At 36.9% G+C, this 21,266-nt stretch overlaps 1 protein-coding gene across 4 annotated transcripts in view; it reads right to left on the bottom strand.

Annotated features, from left to right (window-relative positions):
* Positions 1-4,697: 4,697 nt before the first annotated feature.
* The window catches only part of LOC139975841 (dynamin-like GTPase OPA1, mitochondrial), an 86,793-nt gene continuing 70,224 nt past the window's right edge, over positions 4,698-21,266 (bottom strand). For all 4 annotated transcript variants that reach the window (XM_071984079.1, XM_071984080.1, XM_071984081.1 and 1 more), the window contains one exon: positions 4,698-6,475. In XM_071984079.1, coding sequence (XP_071840180.1) covers positions 6,408-6,475 — 68 coding nt within the window. In that variant the 3' untranslated portion in view covers positions 4,698-6,407. The remainder of the gene's footprint in view (positions 6,476-21,266) is intronic.

Genomic DNA, 21,266 nt, shown 5'->3' with positions numbered 1-21,266 from the left:
TGTTGATAATATCTTATCAAATTCACACCTAAATGTGTCACAGACCAAACTATTTAGTTGATATGATAAAGTACTTTGAGAAGAACACCTCCACCAAACAGCTAAGAAAAATCTTGCTTTGTTTAGCAGAAAAACAAATTTCAACAGTCATGTTTGGATGCATCCATTTTGGAATTCTGTGATAATCATGAGAAGTGGGCAGATGGGGCTTAACCTAACACCTATCTCTAATCTTTCAATGAAGCAAATTTTCCTAGGCAAGGGTTGAATCACATAACAAAAGGCTTGGATCTAAAATCATATTTTAAATCCGAGCAACAGTCATGAATAGCATTAAAGTTTTATTTCAGTAAGAAGAAAGCAGTAGTTACATTAACCTATTACAATATCTAGAATAAACTCAGTAATCTATTCAAAATAAAAGTATCAAAGGAATCGGTCCGAACAATCTGCCAAAGTATATTAACCTGTTACGATAACCTGTGACAGTGAGTTGTTAGTTATATAACTTCCAGTAATCTGTTACAATAACCTGATAAAGAAACCTGTCTGAACAATCTATAAAAAACAAACATTACTCTCAAAATATTCCATTAATGACAGGAACTTCGCTTTAAAAGCCATTCCTAAATTAGCTAGAAAACAACAGTAAATGGTCACATTAGTCCATTTGTCATTCACATCATAGCCCTGATAATATTGTAGTTTTACTATAACGATTCAAAATCAATATGGTAAGACAATGTCGTAATAACTTTGGTGTATTTACAGCATGCTGCTGCCAATAGGGGGTACCACCAAAACACGAACTGTGACCAAAAAAATAAAATATATGATGACAGCATGTTTGGAGTCAACATATGGACTGCCTCGACTCTATACCATCCCACCTTTCCACCTCACTACGCTAAATTGTCTGCTACTCTTCCTCTGGAATGACTTGATCCGATACATGGTCAGAGGAAATGATTAAAAGATGTCGTAAGACATCGGTGACTTGGATCGGGAGAATTTTAATTGAAAGCAGGGTGATCCCTGGGTCTTCAGAATGGGTGCAAGCTGCAGGATATAGACCACACCCTCCCCCATTACTTTAATTTTATACCTCACATTCAGGAGTAATCAGTCTCCAAGCTTCCGTCTAAGAACTAGATAACTTATGGAAGCAACGGAGGAGGTACACAGCAAACTCAGCTTGAGCAAAGCATACACAGGTATGACACATGAGTATGAGTAGAAAAAGTATGAGATAGGATGATCTAATTGGATCTAAACATCACTTATTTTACAAATTTTTTTTTTTTGCGACAGAAATTCCATGTTTATAACTATGCTAAAGAAGATCACTGTTATGTGGAATTTCAAGTCTCCCAACATACCCTACCCCTCCCACATCCCCTACCCAATCACACACACGCACGTGTTGCGACTCCTATCATTCGGTGAAATTAATACAAGTTTATGTACTTCATGTTCTTGCACCACAAATTGGCAGAATTTAGAGGAAACACAACAACAACAATATGACATAACCCTTTTCCTTCTTGTCTTGCTTGGGCTTACATTCACTCTGCACGTACCAGACTCTGCCACAACAATTCGCACACAGGTCAATGATTTTATAATCCTTGCTCTTTTACTTATCAAAATCCATTCCACCCTCTTTAAATCTTAAGATTAAAGCCTTGCTCTCCTTAAAAAAAAAAAAAAAAAAAAAAAAAAAAAAAAAAAATGAAATCTTCAAGCAAGGTCACTGTATCTCAAACCAATTTTAATGAAAATAAACAACTGTTTTTCTGCAAAACAGACACAGGCATAAAGATCAACACTAACATTGGGACATCTGTTCCAATTTTCCTTTAGAAAATTTGAATAATTAAACCATAAACCCGTAGCTAATTGACCCAGCTCACTTGGTACTTTCCCTTCCTTCCCGTGACAAGACCATGCATCAGTCCCACCACACGCATTTGTTGACATTTCTGTTTTTCAAAGTAAAAAATATCTTATTCTTGTTTGTCCCTAAACTGTCCTTCCGAGTGAACAATGAAACTGAGGGCTTTCCCTGATAATTTTCTATTAATTACAAAAAGAACAAATATGACCTAAAAATGCTGGGTAAAAATGATTTGAAACTCGATGGGCAGGTGTTCACACTGTCTGACAAAAGAAAACTAAAATACTCTTTTCTTTAAGGATATTGTTTTCCAAAGTGAAACAGGAAACACTACCCATATGCAGTTTATACTTTTGTCTGCATTTTCTGGGTATAATACACCGTTCTTGGTAGTTAATATTATACTCCACATGTCACTAATAAAAACTGATGAATGGGTGTCTGAAGTTATTTATAAATTCAAGGCCTTAGATAAGGTAATGATGGACCAATATACTTTGAAGATATTTATAATATCCCTTAAGATAGTACAAACAGAAATGATACAGCAATGAAATTTAAAAAAAAACAAGGAAATGAATAAATTTTATGAAAGAAATTCAAGACATTGTTCAAATCTAAATCAAATGGAAACAAATAAAATTCAGTATAATAAATTCTTCATTCTGTACTTTTCAGGGGGGGGGGGGGTGAGGAAGGTCTTTTAAAGGAAGGATGGGAGGTGTTTTTGGAAAGAGACATCAAATTGATCAATTTATCTGAGTACAAATATCACTTGGCGTTGCAATGTTGTACACCAAATTCATAAAAAATCAATAAAAAACAGAGGTCAAATACTGCCCTATAAAGTTTTTTGGTGCTTCTCAATTGCTTAATTCTTTGTTAAGAATTTATCTTCTTGGCTGTTCAGTCTTTCATGCTACAAAATTCATCCATCTCACTTAGTGAAGGAAAATGGTCAGATGTTGTTAACAATTAGAGAAAACGCTTCAAGTCTGACCACAAGTGTAGTGACCTCTTTTGGTCTGGTCACAATATTTTGAGGGCAAGGCTTGGTTACATTTTGTTCCCTCCCCCCTCCTCCCTCACTTTCATCCAGAAACCCATTCAACTTTTCCTGGAATTACCAAGACCGACACAGATCTTCCCCAATACTTTTAGTTCATCAATGGTGAAGCCCGAGCATTAATTTCACTTTCTTTTACTAAGCTGGGATTTTCTTTCCTGTTTAGCTTCTCACAGTCACTCTAATCTTGTTTGACAGGTTATTAAATATTTGTTCAACATCTCAGAGGCATCCCAGCATGAAACATGCCACACTGCTTCAAACTACAACAATATTCTACTCAAATATTTCATCATTTCTTTCCCCCCTTCCTCTCTTGTGTTATTTTAAATAAAGATAAAAAAATACCTTTGAAGTCATTAACAGTTAAATTCCTTTTGTCTTTGGAGAATTGTTGCCATTACACCCCCAGTGGAGATATATATATCAGTTCTTGAAACAATTGGGACCAAATTTTGTCTGCAAATGAGATCAAAACTCAATCACTTCTTTTTTATTAAACTCTGAAGTGGTTGAAGAAAGGAATAGAAAGTATGAGGAGAAAGAGAGGGCAGGGTGAGTGCAGGAGGAGGCGGGTAGGGAGGAGGAAGGAGAGGTGGAGAGGAAGAGAAGTAGAATGTACATTGCAGGTTTAAAGCAGCTTTGCATGTTTGGCCAAAACCCAGTATTATTCATCAGGCTAAGATTGGTGTTCTGATGACACAAATACAGTACCATCTCTTTGGTATTCTTCACTACTAAACAAAGGTTGAATGAGCAAGTATTTAATGATGATGCTATTTGATTTTCAACATTTTTGCACTTACTATTACATAATTATTCATAATCACATGTAAAATGCAATTTATTGCAAATGCCATCATGGTCCATAATTTGTAAACTTTGCCATATTTGATACTCAATTTGGCAATAAGTCAAGCTAATGAGTGTTTAATACATTGTTATTGCTATTTTGGCAGCAAGAAGTATCCAAAAATCTACAAAGAAAAAAGAAAAAAAAGAAAGAAAGCTGATTTAATATCAGCTGGATAGATATGACAGGAGGGGTTGGTATTGAGGGATGCAGACAAAGGAACAGTCGAGACAGATTCTTAAAGAAACACCTAAGCAATGGAAAACTTAACTGTTATTCAGCTATTTACTGCAAAAAAAGGATTAACTGGAAATCAGCTGTTTACTGCATAAGATGGATTCCAGCAAAGCAGTATGCTAAAGGTACTAATATAGCCTATATTCTCAAGACAGGTATGATGGAACATAGAAAAAGAAAAGGACCCCAAAATACAATGAAAGAGAAAGAATGCAAGAAGAAAAGAAGCCTTCTATGACAACACCAAATAGAAGAGGAAGAAGAAATGTTGATGAAAAGTTAATGAAAATATTCTATATCCGTCACTATATAGAATATAACAGAATGACTAAACGCCACAGTCAGTGTCATACTATAACACATACATAAGAACTTATTTTTGGGCCAATTTTCACAAATTCACACACTTTGGGGCTAACGGTAATTAAGGCTGGTCAAGATTTATAGCAACTCTAGCTTTTAACACAAAATTTGTGAGGAAATCACAACATTTTGGTTACCATTTGGATGATGCTGAGCAAAGTTTGACTGAGTTAGAATCAGATTGTCTCCCTCCCCTTCCCCCTCCCCTTCTCCCTCCCACTTCTCCTTCCCCTCTCATCCCCCTTCTCCCCCTTCTCTCCCATCTCCCTCCCCTGTCCTTCCCTTCCCCCTCCCTTATGTAACTACGTTCATAAAATTATCCCAATGCACATCGTTTCTTAATCTCTCCTGACCACCTTATGATTTCACAATAATCATGTTATATTATTCCAATTTCTGACTCAACTTTTTTCCGGCTAGAGAGCTAGACTTTATCTTGTAGCTACAGTATTCACAGATCAATGTTTTGCTAGGTGGTAGGGTATGTAGGATGTGTTTTATAATGGCATACTATTAACATTTTTCACCAATAGCTTTAGGCTTCAAAAGCAAAAAAACGTAACTTTTCTACCATTTTCTTTTTGCTTATTATCAGCACTGAGTTTACGAACTTGATCAAATTGACTGTTAAATTTTATGAACCGTTATGTCAGTAAATTGGAAAGAATGTTTACTGGCAAAAGAAAGCTACAAGCAATGGTTAAAGAGAGTTTGGGGACTAACAGCCAGACAGTATGACCTCTGACAAATCTCTATCAATTTAATTTGATGCCTTGCAAATCAGGACATCTCTACTGAGAATTGAATACAACAGAACTAATTTTCTGAGATCCTTATTATTCTGATGAAAAAGGGGGTAAACTGACCAATGCAGAGGGGAGATGATCAAGGCTAGAATTGCGATAATAAGTTTTAAAAAAGTTTGAATTTCTGGAGATTTCAATAACTGGAGACTTCAGTTACCAACTACCAGGCTAAAATGAACAGATGTTTCTTGCACAGGAAAATTAGACTTGACGCAAGCCAGGAAAAGGTACAAAAATGGTGGGGGGGGGGAAAGGGGGGGTGGTAGCCAAAGAAGGATTAAGCGTGAAAGTTTTGAAAATTAGAAGGCTGAATAAAGAAACTGTTGTAGTGGTGATAAAGAAATTTTTGAGTTCAAGTCAAATAGGACTTATGAAGATGGAAAAAGAACCCATGTACAAAATGGGAGCAGAAAGAAAGGAAGAGAGAAACTGGAGATAGGAGAGGCTGGGATAAGCTACAACTTTTAACCACAGATAAATCTGGGTACTGCTCTACAGACCCCACACATAATTATGGTACCTGTGATAAGATTGTACATGGTAGAATACTGTGAAAAGCAATGACAGTTGGGATCAAACACACAGGTTTGACTTCTATCCCCAATCCCCCCCCCCCCCCCAATAAAAAATTATTTATGCAAAGCGGATGAGAGCAAGAAATTTATTAAATGTTCTGCAAAGAAGAATGTCAAATTGTTTGTCATGCAAGCAAAATATCACTTTATGATGGGCATATTTAATTCCACCTTAATCTATCAGTAGAGATACTTGACTGAGTAAGTCATATTAGTGGTATAGTTTACTTACTGAAGGCCTTATCTATGAGCAAAATGCTGAAATATTCCCAGGAGAAATGTTGAAAAAAAGAAAGAAAAAGAAAGCTGAGATATTCCCAGGAGAAATGCTGAACAAAAAGAGAAAGCAGTATGTCCCAAAATGCTAACATGGAAGTGAAGCGACGCAAAAAAATTTGGATGCATTCATTTCGAAGTCCCAAACTACCACCACACCCCAAGAAGGAATGTTAGACCATCTCTCTATGCATGCAACCATTTAATTTAGAAATAGGGAGGTCATAGGTCATTATGGGAGGTCATAGGTCACATTAACGATCAGAGATTCCATTCTTCCCACATTACAGGCCTCAGATCATGTTTTCACGTAGTGAACCGCATCCCTTTGAACTCATACTTTCTCTTTCTGCAAAGCAGCGATAAATTCTTCTAACTTTTCTTGAATGTGCCGTACTTTCTCTGGAAGAAGAAAAGAGAAAAAAAAAATAAGAATAAGAGAATTAATTAACCTTTGGCCTGCTAGAATTAATTACTTTGCAGGAGAAATGGTTTCCATAAATTATCTACAAATGCACGTACATTGAATCTGTTCATTCAGTGAGTTTTCAAAATGTTGTCACCTGTTCGAGTCCACTATTATAATTTAGTGACTCGAGCCATGACTCTTTACAAAACTGCCACTTTCCCTGCAGTTCATTGATGAGTCCAGAATTTATTGTACTTAACGCAGTGCCCAACTCTATAGATTCCCACCCCCCTCCATGCAACAAATCGTCCTACCACTACCAAGTATTAAACCTTCATAATCCATTCATACACAATAAACCATATCGCCTTTGTGTAAACTAAGTAAACTCCTTTCTTATAAAAATAACTCCCCTTCTTAGATAAATAATAGAAAATACATATGACAAACAGACAGATACACAAACAGAATTATTTAAAAGCCTTTATTATAATCCGGTCGATCTTAACTGATTATAATATCGATGTATATACAACCAATACAAAATCTGGATCTGCTGAAGGCATTTCTTTTTTTCAACACATCTGAAAGTAAAGGACCCTTTAATTGGAAGTTTAATATTTTCAATACGCCACTAAGGTAAACAGTTCTCTGTATCAGTAAATGGTTTCAAAACAACGTTGGTTGCTCGCAACGACGCTGGTCGATTATCCTTTTTGTTCTCGGGCCACCAATTACCAAATATCGCTGCGGTATCATCAAAAGGCAACAGAACCAAAATATGTCAATGAGATTGATTCCAAAATACGACAACATTTATTACTTCCAGTTCGTAAACTCTTTGAACGTCGCCCTCCCTCCCATAGAATCCAGTCAAAAGCCTCCTGTTTAGCAGGAGTTCTGCATCTTCATTAGAGAAGTTTGCGACTGTTATTGCTAACACCCTGCAAAAAATATCAGACAACAACTGGTATAGACAGAGGGACCTTTACCCTTTATAGTAAAACTTGCAATATAAATAAAGAGGGGCTAAATATAGTATATATGGTATATATTCGAGTTGGTTAGCATCATGTTTGATCTCTAGAGTAAAAATTACAACAAAGGGCCAAAAAAACCTTATAATCAATGAAAGTAATAAAAGTTTATCTTTAAGTTTCTTATAGGCAGATTATTATCACTCCAGGGACACAAACAAGCTCTAGACTTTATTTTAAAACGCTCTCAGTTTTTCAAAGCGCTCAGACATCTGATGGCGATCTGCTGCCTCCTGAAAATAAAACGCTCCCAATTTTTCAAAGCGCTCAGACATCCGATAACAATCTGCTGCCTCTAATTATAACACAGTATGAACAGCAACCATCAAGCGGAGAGCTCTGACTTGTGTCCGAGCGTTCATTACTCCCAAGACAAGGAATAAACTAGGATTCAACTACAGGTGTTACTTTGTCTCCCTGCCCCCCCTCCAGCCCATGCACAACCGCTACCGCCTCTGAAAATCCCATTTTCAAAAGTTTCTTCCCCGGTGACTTTTCTCATTGTGTATCCTGACCCCCCGTTTGAAATATCTCACTTTTTAACTTGAGGCAATATTGGATTACAAAAGTTAGAAAATTGTTACAGGGTTTCGTTTTCCTATTATTTTGTTTTTGGATTTTATTACAATTGACTGTTGAGTCTCTTCACTCGACACGACCTTTGACCCTTAACTTGTGACTCCAGGAGAAATAGCACGTGTTAGAAGCTTCGTTTCACAAAGCTTTTTGTCAGCAACTTTTTCTTTCCATCTTTATGAATGTCATGGAACCTCGGGATGTTTCTTATTTAACAGCCATCCACTTAAACCATCTAGTCGTTACAGTTTTCTCTTTGACAATTTAACAATTCTTTTAAATCTCGGTTCGCCCGATAGAATATGCTATCGGGGTGTTGATGTTTTGAAGCTTGGTTTTCATTTATGATCAATTGAACAAAAAGAGATCTAGAGGGATAAAAAACAAGAGTTTCATAATTTCTCTAGGTTGTTTTTCCAGACTTGGTCTAAAATGGTAACTTTTTGAAAGAGCGATTTAAACAAAAGAAGCAAAAGAAGAAAAAAAAAAACACACACAAAGAGATTGAGAGAGAGAGAGAGAGAGAGAAAGGAGCTTGAATTGGCACATTTCTTTCATATATATGCTCCACCAACCACCAGCGCAATGTTCCAATGTTCTCACCTGTAAACTTCATACAGGAAATGTCTGGTGACAAACTTGTTGGATATACTTAATTGGTCAACAAGGGTGGAAGGGTGGTGGGATGGGGGCTCTGTTTGCACCAAGAAGTTCTTTCCAATTTGTTGGTATTACTTTTACTTCCATTACTGACCATGTTGCATGTCCCAGAGAGACAGTCATTTTTAATAACTGGATATTCATGAGTATGAAGTCCGAACATAAATAATGCAGAGTAATATGGTTAATCAACTGAAAATTCTGGTTTTCCATTGAACTGAGCTATTCTTCTGCACCGATATATGGAAAACGTTACGAAAGTAACAGTGCACTGAGAAATTGCTTTCCTATACATGCGACGTCCATCGCAATGCAAAGCATAAGCATAGATACTGCAGATCGTTGCACCGGCTTCACACTCATACTTTTGCCAGAAAACCGGGCCAACTATTTGAACCACAGAGACGTCACGCTATGATTCAAACCAACCAGGGATCAGACTGTTCAATCAATGTACCATGATTGCATGCAACTGCTGACTTATTTAAGTAAACATAAACAAATTTGAAGACAAAATTTGCCAGAGAAATACAATTACAGTACAGTAAAAAAGTAGAACGACCAGTGCAGGAGATCGTCCAGATGTATGAAATCCACACTGCATCTCAAGTCCAGACAAAATTCGGAAAATGCTTCAACACTTTCATCACTTGACAAATGAATACCAGTGCTACCATATTGCTGCACCGCAAGATCGTCAAGTATTTTAATTGTAGTCCGACAAAAATCACTCTGTGTGAAAGCATTTACTTTAAACTTTCTTGCAGCCAGAACTTTACTTCCCACCACCAACTGATTAAAAGGGGAAACAGTTTAAGAAATGTATTAAAATCAACTTTTATTTCATTATTTGAAAGTCCGAAACTGACTATAAAACCAATCAAACTACTGTACATCATTCTGGGATTTCAGCATTGAAATCAGATCAAAATCATGTCTATCCTCCTTAACATCCAGTGAGGAATGGATGGATGCAGAGAGATCCTATATCTGTGCTTTAACATTGTGGTATTTATTCTAAGTAATAAAACTGAAATGGGCCCGGGGAAGGGAGGAGGATAGACAGATGGATAATGGGGGTCGAGATGTACTATCACTGCTTTAAATGTTATATGGTAACACACTAAATTTGATGGGGTATAGTAAGAGAAGCATATATGAGTGCAGAGAGGACCAAAGTAGATCACTCTTTTTAATGCTGTCCCTTAATTAATCACATGATTGAATCGTGAATATACAGTCAGCTGGTTCTACCACCACATCAGACCAGCTCCACCACACTCACCTAAATATGATGTGACATGATTGTACTAACAACCAGCAGGTAGCTAACTGAAGGTGCGAAGTCACTAATAGCTTGATCTCAACTAAAATGGTATCCAGCAACCCATTCTTTACCTGTCAAACGTGCGTCCTTCCGTGAATGATGTTTGCTTAGCCAAATGGAATCAATATTCTCTCGTTATCAACTCTCTCTTCAAAACACCTGATATGACTGCATGCAGAGCTGGACCACTACATATTTTAAGCCAGATATTCCAGTCCCAAAAGTATTTCTAAATGCAATATTCACCATATCTCGCATTATTTATCATTTATATGGTGCAGCAGTTAACTTCAGTTCAGAGATCAATTTCACAAAACTTCTGTGTGTTGTTTGTCGACTCTAAAGCTGTGTTTAGCAAACTATATTTTTTAGAAATATACCACAAGAGTGAAATCACAAATATATATCAAATTCATAACTATCATAGTACAACAGTTACTGTAAGATACTAGGCTTTTTGGTGTACCACACACATATGCATTTGTTTCTTTGGTTCTAACTAGATCTGTGATTCCAGAAGCATTAATAATTTGTTCGTAGCAAATGTTGACAAAACAATCCACAAAGATTTATCTTTAAATGTTAAGTCAATTAATTGTTTAATATTCTGCAATCTACTTCTTCATTCTGCTACTTTGCTTTCAATATCACATTTACATTGTCTTACACCATAATTCTGTAATAATACTAATTCCAAACCTCTGTCCTAATTCCTCCTCTCACTATCCCCCCCCCCCCCCTCCAATAGTCTATCACCCACCAAAACTCACATTCATTGTCTGATCTAATTATAGGACCAAATATTCACATACCAAAATATTATGCCACACTGTATAAACTTACTTAGACTTGAAGTTTACCAAGATAAATAGTGTGCCCTCCATAACAATAACGAAGAAAAGATTATTAAGTAACAACGTATTTATGTTATCTCTACCTTTCGTCAACTCTCTCTTGAAATTATTTTTTTTTCACTTCAAAAGTTTTCTCTGAAAATGCCGCTTCTAAACAACCTGTAACATTTAAGTCATTCCCCAATAGAAGCACTGAGCTGTTAACAGAAACTACATCAATATTTTGGTACCTGATACTTGGAAGGAATCTCGGGATGGAAGATTTAGACCGACTGACAGCTCGTTTTGTTACATGTATTCCCAAGACACAACGGGTCCCCAAACTTCAAAGTTTTCTCTAATCAAGATCTTTCAGAAGAAAGCCATCAACGGCTAATTTGCTGGGCTGCAAACAAGCAACCTGAGAATAACTGCTACTGACCTACATCGGAGTTCAATCGTCAAAACGTTGTAGTGTTGTTCGTTACAATTACGTAGAAGGGAATCTAGAGTGATGTTGAAGCTTGTCTGTCCGTCTCAATAATACACAAATTACAAATGTCTACATTAAAAGAGAGATCTATTTCATGCTTCAAGCAAGTCTCAATAATTCTGTCCCTAGAACTCCCTCCCCCTTCTCCCTGAAAGAAAAAACTAGTAATAATGACTGCAAATGGCAAAGAATTGCATAGAAAGGAGGGAGAGTCCACAGCACTGTGACTTTTGTTGTGCATGGTCAAATTGTTCAAAAGTCAATCAATTTGTTTGGGGTGGGATGGGGGTGGGGGTATCAGGAGTGGTTCTTGTGCTAGTGGTGACAGGATGGTCAGAGTTAATATGGTCCTTGATTTGATAATGACCCGGGTTTGGTTACAATGCCAAAGCATGAAAGGCTAAGGTATTTAACTGCAGACTTTAAACAAAAATTTACATTAGCACCTTGTATAATTTTAAGACTCACATAGTGGCAAATATCTGGCAAAATAAAATAAAATAAAAATAAAAGAAGGGTGTAAATTAGCTGAAATTAAAGGAACAATATGAGACCAATATACACAAAATAAAGTAACAATGCAAGTCACCAAAAATAAAATTCGGAGAAAGGACTTAAGGAACTGTACCCTTTGAAAGATAATATCCAGAGAACAAACTGATGGAAGTCATACAAAACTACAAACTTCTTGGAAGGTAAGGGGAAAAAAAATACCCTCATAGAAGAAAACTTTAGGAAAATGTGGTTGTGCCAACAGCTGATCCTCATCTGAAGTGTGAAAAAAACCATATTTACATGTGTTCTATTTAAAGATATTTTGAGATATAGTGGACATTTAAAATCACAAGGAGAACACTTAAAGGCTCTTGAAGGTTAAGTGGGTCTTGAAGGTTAAGTGGGAATTCTAAGCCTAGTAATAGCTTTGAGATATTAAACATTCAGAGAGCAATTTCTGAATCAGTTATAAAGTATTACCTAGAGCTTTGAAAATTCCAATGTCTAAAAGTACTTTGTCAACTGGTTCCTATCAAGGTCTGTTAAACAAACCCTCTGTATGTATATATCTTTGAAGTTAAGTATAATGATCATTTAATCTTATCTAATTCTTCTCACCAGCTTTTTCTACACTTTGGGGAGGGGTTGGGTATAGGGGTCCATATTCCCAATTTTTTATATTTTTTATTACAATGTTTATTTTCTGTCATGGAGATGGGTTTGGCAAATTACTTAATCTAACATATTGCAACTCTTAATGTGCCAAATTATTTTCTCTTGAAAATATGAAAAGAAGAACAAGGTGAAAGTAAAGGGTTTCAAGTCCTAGTGGCTCTGTGACATCACAGACTGCCAGACTGACAGCTCCCAGACACAATGTTTAAGCTATGATATCTCCCAGGAGGATATCTCCCAAGAGTTTTCTTAACTCCTTGGAGGAGAGTTGTGCTTCTCACAGATCTCTGTCATGTGTAAAATTAAGTTGGCCTGACGTTTCGATCCTACAAGCAGGATCTTCTTCAAAGGCTAAAAATCTCTGTCATGTAAGCTTTAGGAAGATGATAGTTGGGTTTGTCTCAGGACTTTAAATCAGAAAATTGCCTCTAATGTAAAAGTACTCCAATTTTCTTTTCCTCCACTTGACTTTAGCTGTCGACTTTTTCTTTTCAAAGTCATCTCGATCCTGCTAGTGTTATCTCCGCAGAGCTTTTAACGCTATAGATGTATCTTTTAAGAGGATTTTGCTCTTTGGATCAAACCTAAACCCCTCCCCCCTTCCTCCTTACAAAGTCCATTACAAAGAAGAATAGAAAGACTCATTGAACCCTGACGAAACAAAAGAGGAAGGGACACTTTTTGAGGAAGAAATTATCCTCTTCATCGGATTAATGTAAGCACTCTTGATACTATTCCAACTGCCAGATAGGTTGAGATAAATCCCTTCTTTGAAACTGAGTCTGAAGGCAAGTTGACATTAACACTGCTCTAGGGTGGAGAAACATATACTTTATCCATCTATTTACTCAAAGTCTAATCTTAGTTACTTCAAAAGTTTAAAACTATTCAGGATGAGATTGACATCAACAGAAAAGAAGCAAAAAAATAGAGAACCCTCTCTTTGCAATATTCGGATTCCAATGACGACATCTTTGAATACATATGAACTGTCAATTAGTTTTAACTCCAAGTTGCTAAGCTTATACAGTAACTGGGTTAGTTACAGTTGGTGAACTAAACATGATCGAATTTAGAAAGGGGCCTAACATATCCAATGCTTTTCATACTCATATATTGAGTGGGCTGCGATGCCTTCACAAGCTCCCTTGGTGGTTAACATAGAATGCAGATGGTGGGTCTGGGGTACAATCTGGACAATTGTATAGTGGTATTAAATAGTAAGAATGGAGGCAAAAATGACCCCTTCCTCATAAAAGTCAGGGCAGAGAGGCTTCTAAGCTTTAAATATACCTAAGTGTATGTTGAATGGTTCAAATGGTCTCCTACAGTATAAACTTCTGGGTTGCTCAAAAAAGATACAAGAATGGTTTGAAATCATATATACTAACTTCAATAAGTTTCTGAAGACAATTGACAAGTTGTGCTTAAAGGTCATCAGTATTATCTCCCCTCCTCCCCCACACCCCAATATGCTCCAAAGTCAAATAATGGTCACCCATGCTCACATTTTGGCAAGCATTTTACTGTCACCGTAAAAGTAATTACCCCCACTGATATATTTATCTCTTCAACGGCTGGGAATAATTCCAGGGATCACAGCCTCTAGGAAATCTTCTAGCAATGTTGTAACATTCCAAAATCTGGGGCCAATACTACTGACAACCTTCAATGAAGTTCTACATTGTTGCAGGATTTGACTATGGAAAACGCCAAAATAATATATGATAACAAATATACATAAATAAAACAAAGAAAAAAAAATTCAGCAATGAAGACGCCGCTCAAAGTGCTTTCTCTAATATATCCAACCTGAATACAAGACAAACAGATCCAAATTAGAATTGTTATCCATGACCTATCATACCACTTTTACAATGTATTTTTTAAGTACTTTAACTTGCCCATGGATACCTTAAATGCATGGCTCTCTCTTTATTCCATTGCTACTACAAAATCCCCCCTCCCCCTTCTGATACCCATCGCCAACAAAAGACCTCTTTCACAACCTATCAGTTCCCTTTTTCTATCCTTCAACTTCTTACTATTTGTCCAGCAACCATCATTCCTTCAGGCAAAATGCAAATTTTGGGCTTCTTATTCACTTCCTCCAAAAATCCTTACATGTTCCACAAAATAAGCTCACCTTTCATCTCATCATCAACAGTTAGAAATAATAATAACCAATCCACAATAGAATGAGCTTTCCTCCCTTCTTCCCCCTTTCTCTTTTCTGTCTGTCTGTCATGAAATGGGTCTTCCAGTCCCTCTATTCTCTTTGCTTCCTTAATCCTGATCAACTTACAAGTTTGTTCTAACCTTTTAGCTATTCAGGACCCCATCTCCATTATCCATACCCCATTCAAGATATCCTCTTTTTTTTTTAAAGGTACTGTAAGCTAGTCACAATGGTTAAAAAGTTAAAAAAGAACTACTGTACTCTGGAGGCTAATCATCCATCATCATCTCTAGTTGAATCAAGGAAGGGGGAGGAGGATGGAGATAAGTGGACCCTATGAATTACTGAAACCTCTCATCTTCAGGATTAGGAATGTGTGGTCTACAATAAACCTTTTCAATTCTGATATCACCCTTTTCTCTTTCTCAAACCACCAAAAAAGTTACACCCTTTTCATCCTTGGTGTTTAATTTTGTTGCAAATACAGCAGTGTTACCAAGCTTGTCTACTGAAGGGAAGACAAAGGATACCAAGCAAAGTTTTGTTACTTTAAGTTGATCAAAATATCATCACTGATGGAGTACAGCTAACAGATAATTCAAAGGGTTAAAGGAGAAATAAACTCTGGGTTTTTGGAGCGTACATGCGGTAGGGGATATTTTTCTTATACCATTTATGAAATTACTAAGCAAAATATAGTTTCCCTGAATTTTACGCGAATTTTCCAATTATTTTTTTTTACCCATTTGAACAACGGCCATTTTGTTAAAATGAGTATTGAGGGCGCTTCAAAAGTGACGTACACCAGCCACATCGTAACTTCAAAACAATGAAGCTTTGCATACGAGTTATAGTCTATTCGCACTATGTTCGAGCATCTTGCTTCGCTTATTTCACCGGTTAAAATGCCCGAATGCCAAGCCTTTGGTTGTGTTAACCGAAGAGGGGAAGAGGGAGCAGAAAAAGGTAAAAGATATTTCGTTATTCCAGATGGAATAAAATATCCGGAAAAGAGTGAACTTTCACTGAGGTGTACAGTACCTGTTCGTTATGTTCTTAGCAGCCGTAGGAAAAGGATTCTTCTTCTTGTACCTCAAGAAATTTACAAAACAGAGTTCTAAATGAACTGGCTGCAAAAATATCTGGGAGAATTCAGGTCTGTTGGTCAGACATTCTCCTGCGTTCAACAAAGCTTTTTCCGCGAACAATCCATAGCAGCATATCCTCCCCTTGTCGCTTTCCAATGGCGAACAGAGTGCACACAGACACCATTCTTCGCAGTGGCTCGCGTAACCGGTATTCGTATCAGCAACGGAATTCGACCCAACATCACCAACAGTCGCGGACTGATTCTTTGCACAAACTCCTCCTCTCGATGTCTCAGTTCTCCCTCTGAATATTCTGGTTCGAAAAGATACGATTCCAATCCAAAGGCTTCCATTTTCTTGTTTGAAGATATTTGCTCGGCAGTAAATTGGAGTGCAATGATGGACGTAAGTAACGCTATCGCTAGGACTGAGTACGGTTTGCGTGTTGAAAGCAATCTAATTTAAACACGTTAAAAATCAATTCCTTGAAAAGATCCCAAAATTTATATTTCTACTGATACTCGTTACAATAACAAATTTTACACACTTTTTAAGCATTTTTACAGATCAATAAAGACAAAAAATATTTTTTGATCGATATTTTATTCATTACTATTGTTGAAAGTACAATTCTAATTACTTTAGAGATTGGCAACGATTTTGTCTTGAAATACGCGATGCGGCTAGCTTTCGTCATGGTACATCCGGGTACTGGCTCAATTCAAACAAAATGGCGCGACACATGAACTACATTCAAATCGTTTTTTCACCTCAAAGAAGGGATTTTTATGCTTTTCTTTTGCTTTTATTGGAAAGACCATCTGTCAAAACGTAAGAATGGATGCAAAAAAAACTAGGGTTTATTTCTCCTTTAACTTGTAAATGAAAGACAGTGCAGCATTCCCAATTAATTCTGTGACTTATGCACAGCATAGAAGGATAAGAATAACCTGTATCAGTTTGAAGCATTAACTTCACTGTCAAGAACTTCTAAACAAAAGCAATGTTTACTACTGATCTTATCTATCCCTGCTGTCATCTGAAATATGAAAAAGCTAACTATGATAGGAAAGCTGCTACTCAGTAGCCCTGTGCAAAAGACAGGGATAAAAAATTAAAGAATAAGAAGAGAAAAAACACAGACACACACAATTAACAAGTACAGCAGCATCTCTAGTGTAGTATTAACCAGTGCAATTATCTGAACTTGGGCAAGCATAAACTTGAGTGTCAACTTTTCTGAACAATTTAAGCCTAAATTTACTTTCTAAGATCTAATCTACCCCCTGGTGTCCAAACAATAAGCCAGATGTGAACAACCTGTCCTCCTCTACTGTGATGTGAATAACCTGCCTTAAAACCTAACATCAGAAAAGGAGCACCATCAGCTTACCAAAAGATAACAATAGACTAGGTACCCATTTCAATTACCAAGTTCAAAGCCCATTGTCTGCTTGCTGGTGACATAATCCCCACTCGACCCTAATGAAACAAACTGCAAACTGCTGTGAGAAAACCTTCTTTTATTCAGGGTCTTAATCAACTTACATGGTAGCTATCATTACTTCAGAAAACTCTCCATTATCTCTGGAAATTGGAAGCCATTGTCATGGCTTTGGCCTCCTGGAGCTGCCAATGATATGGTTGTAATTGGAGGCATTCTCAGGCCGAGAATGACTGCAGCTCAATCAGCTGGTAACTACAACTTTACAGATGATGATGAAAGTCTTAATAATCAGATCTACCAAATTAAACTTAATTGTTAAAACAGAAACTTCCATGATGGAGAGATTTCAAGTTTGCTACTCAGACATCTTCTCTGTGCTTGCTGTAGATTTCCAATTCCATATGATCAGCCAAAAAGCTAAATCTATATATTACTTCCAAGAAACCAAAAGGGACAAAATATTGACACAAACTTTTAGATATGCTGAGATGGTCACCAGTTAAAGAAAAAGAAGAAACTAAAAAAAAAAAAAAACCCAATACAAAACAAGCGCCAAATACATTTCTCTGAAATTCTCTGACAGTCTTGGGAATTTGCATGATATTCATAATTAAAGATAGTACATATATAATAATAATATTTACATTCATATGTTTGTCACGATGACATAAGGAAAACTGAGCAATCACAAAGCTGGGGGTTTGCTCCACTTTACATTCAACTAATTTCATTTCTCAAATAAAGAAAGAAAGAATAAACTGCCAATGACAGTGAAACATTGAATCAATAAACAGTTAATATAATCACCATATATCAACACAGCCACATATTTGTTATTTGGATTTAGATTTGACTGCAAAATTCAAAGCAAAACTAGCTGGTTTCAGCTATTTACCAAAAGTTTCCAGCATTTCTACATATCTTCAAATTGACAGCTACAGGTCTAAGCTGTTTACTATAAGTCAGGCATCAAGACAGCGAGGTATTTAAGTATAAAGTGGAGTAATGTTTTCTATTTGGCAGGCAAAGAAAGGAAGACACATGGTTGAAATCTATCACACAAGTTTATCAATGATGCATTTATAACCCTTCATCAATCTCTATCCTCCCTGAATGAGAGACAGTTGACATCTTCCAGAAAAGACATCTAGATAAAAAAAATAAAACCTGCCCCAATGATCAAAGCTGTTTTTAGCCATCATCCTTTCAAAACTTATAGTCTGTTTTATCTGCAGATATAGCTTATAATCATGGGGTCTGTTGGCTCTAGAGATCTTATAAGAGAGTAAGTAGTCAGTCCACCATCATGCTTCACTTGTTACAAAGTCTTTTCTTTGGTAACCTTAACCCTACTACTACTACTTAAAGATTTAAGTGTAAAATAAGAGTTAATAGAACAACTCTTGGATCGATCTGTCAAATGTATCCATGATGTGAGATACATCATCAGTTTCTAGAAGAAATCACAGAATTCTGGCAGTGTGTAGTACAGACTTTTTGTATTTTGTTTGTTGGCCTTTTTGGTTTCTCAAAAGGGAAAACTAATGAGTCACTCTTACTGACCTTGCAAAATTGTGAGGGAGGACTGCAAATTGCAAAGTCTGCAATTCCCTACATTGCGGATCACAAAGTCGGTTATCGCTATTACGGTTAGATTTGTCCAACACAGCAGCATACAGAAACTTTGTACTCAAAACCAAAGCCGGAGTCAAAGTGAATTCAGTTAAAAAGGTCACACATCCGGAGAGTCTTTGACGAGAAAACCTGATGAATAGGTTGCACTCAACTTTTTCCCCCTTTTAGCCATAGGTGTCTTACACTGTCATTGAGTAAAATCCAAACTTGCCACTCAAAACATAATAACTAGTGCCTTCTTCGGACACTCTTTCCCCGTTAGTTTCGTCACTCACAGAGATACAAAGTTTTAATTTTTTTGTTAATGACTTTTGAACTACTTCATTCAGTACTAGTCAGTCATTCTCATGAAATTTTACTTGTTATGAACATGGAAAAGAGAGAGAAAAGAAATTAAACCGTAGAAAGGCACTTTCAGTTAACATATAAATCCTGTATTAAATATGATCTATCATCCCTCTTTCTCGCCCCCTCCCCTACTCTCCCCATTTATAATCTCCCCTACTCTCCCCTTTATAATCTGCCCTACTCTCCCCCCTTTATAATCTCCCCTCACTCATCCCATCCCACACTGCATACCAATGAAACCAAACCACTACAAATGAAGAATTTACCAAAGATCAATAACTTGATGAAACATAATTAATGTTTGAAGTTTAAACACAACGTACCCCTCATACTTCCCAATATTTCATAGAAAAATAGAATGCTAACTGATAGTACAACCACAGAATTTAAATTTTTAAATTTTATTCACAAACTGTTTCAGACTCATGTGAGTCATGTCTGATCCTAGAATTACTTCATAATATATTAAACAGGAGCTTGTTAAAATTGGTACTTAATTAAATAGTATTTCATGAATGTAAAATTTAATAACTAACATCTGTAATGTGAGTCTTCTGTAGTCTCCTTCCCATCACTCATGCCCTCCCCCCCCCCCCCCCCGGCCCCTTTTCCCAAAATAACATTTAAAAGTTTAAAAAGAACCTTCTAAGAATATGGACACATCTTAGTGACTAGTGATACCAAGAACTAGAAAACTTTCATCAAATCATAGCTACGCTACCTACGCACCACATGCCAGGATAAGAGGATAAGGGAGGCCTTGCGTAACAGCATTTGTTGACATTGTTACAGAACTTTTTATATCAATCCACAAGAGATTTTTCTGTAGGAAGATTTTCTCAGCAACACCTACATTCTTCTCCATCTCAATATCTCATACTTTATCCCATCACCCCCCCTCGAACTTTCTGAAGGAAAGACAATGTGGGTAAATCTCAGTGGATGATGTAAACCTCACAGGAGTTTCTTAAGCAGAGGCTCCCGCTGTCTTGGCACATCCCGATGCACTACAAGCAGGGATAAACAGTGCCTGATTATAGAATTATTTCAAATTCGTATAAATGAACCTTATTTTGTTTAATGTATCAGAAAACACAACAGGATCGCTCTGCAGGGATATCTTTCAGCAGCACCTAATTTGGAGTCAATCTGTTAGCCAGTCAGCCGCTACCAACGGTGCAGCCTCAAAAGGAACGGATTACGACAAACACAGAGAGAGAAAGATACTGTAGGCAGATTGGAGACTAATGATGAATAAAGACAGCTCTTCCTTGCATCTCAAACAAAACAGTCGATTGATAACTGATAAGTCTGTGGAGGCTCACTGTGTGATCAGGGAATTGCTACTTGAACCAAGTGGTGCAGCGCCCTGCTGTGATCTCATTGAAAGACCCCTTCAACAGTAAAGGTTTAGGAAATCCTAACCTGTTTATTCTACCTCTCACTTGAAAATACTCATTGATAACTATCAAGCAACCTCAATACACCGCTCAAATGTAGAAGTGACAAATTTAACATTCTTGAGAAGAGCTCTGTGAGTAGAGTAGTGTTGCCTGTAACATGAGATGCAAAGAGGGTGGGGGGGGGGGCGGTGGAGAAGTAGTGATGGCCGAGGTTGGGCAGAAATGGGGCGGGGAAGTTTATGGTGTATTATTTTGAGAAGAAAAAGGAATCAGGCACAGAATACAATTTAGGAATTTGCACAAACAGTCCTAAAGAAGATTGTTAGACTAGATTCAAGTTTCATCATAAGGTTTGAGTGAAGGAGAGGGATAGGGTTAGTGGTAAGAAAAGGGTGAGGAGAGCTGATAGGGATGGAGAGAGGGGAGAGGAGTGATGAGATTGGATGCCCACAGTTTACACTAATAATGATGAAAGTATCATTCCATTACGATGGCTGCGCTGATGCTGTAGCTAGAAAGGTGAAAAACTCTTAAAAAATGATGAGAAATGAACCTGATTCAAGCAGATGAAGAAACTCTTCTGGAATC

Source organism: Apostichopus japonicus, chromosome 11, assembly GCF_037975245.1.
Source record: "Apostichopus japonicus isolate 1M-3 chromosome 11, ASM3797524v1, whole genome shotgun sequence".
In the NCBI taxonomy this organism is placed as follows: Eukaryota; Metazoa; Echinodermata; class Holothuroidea; order Aspidochirotida; family Stichopodidae; genus Apostichopus; species Apostichopus japonicus.
This window is presented reverse-complemented; position numbering and strand designations above follow the sequence as displayed.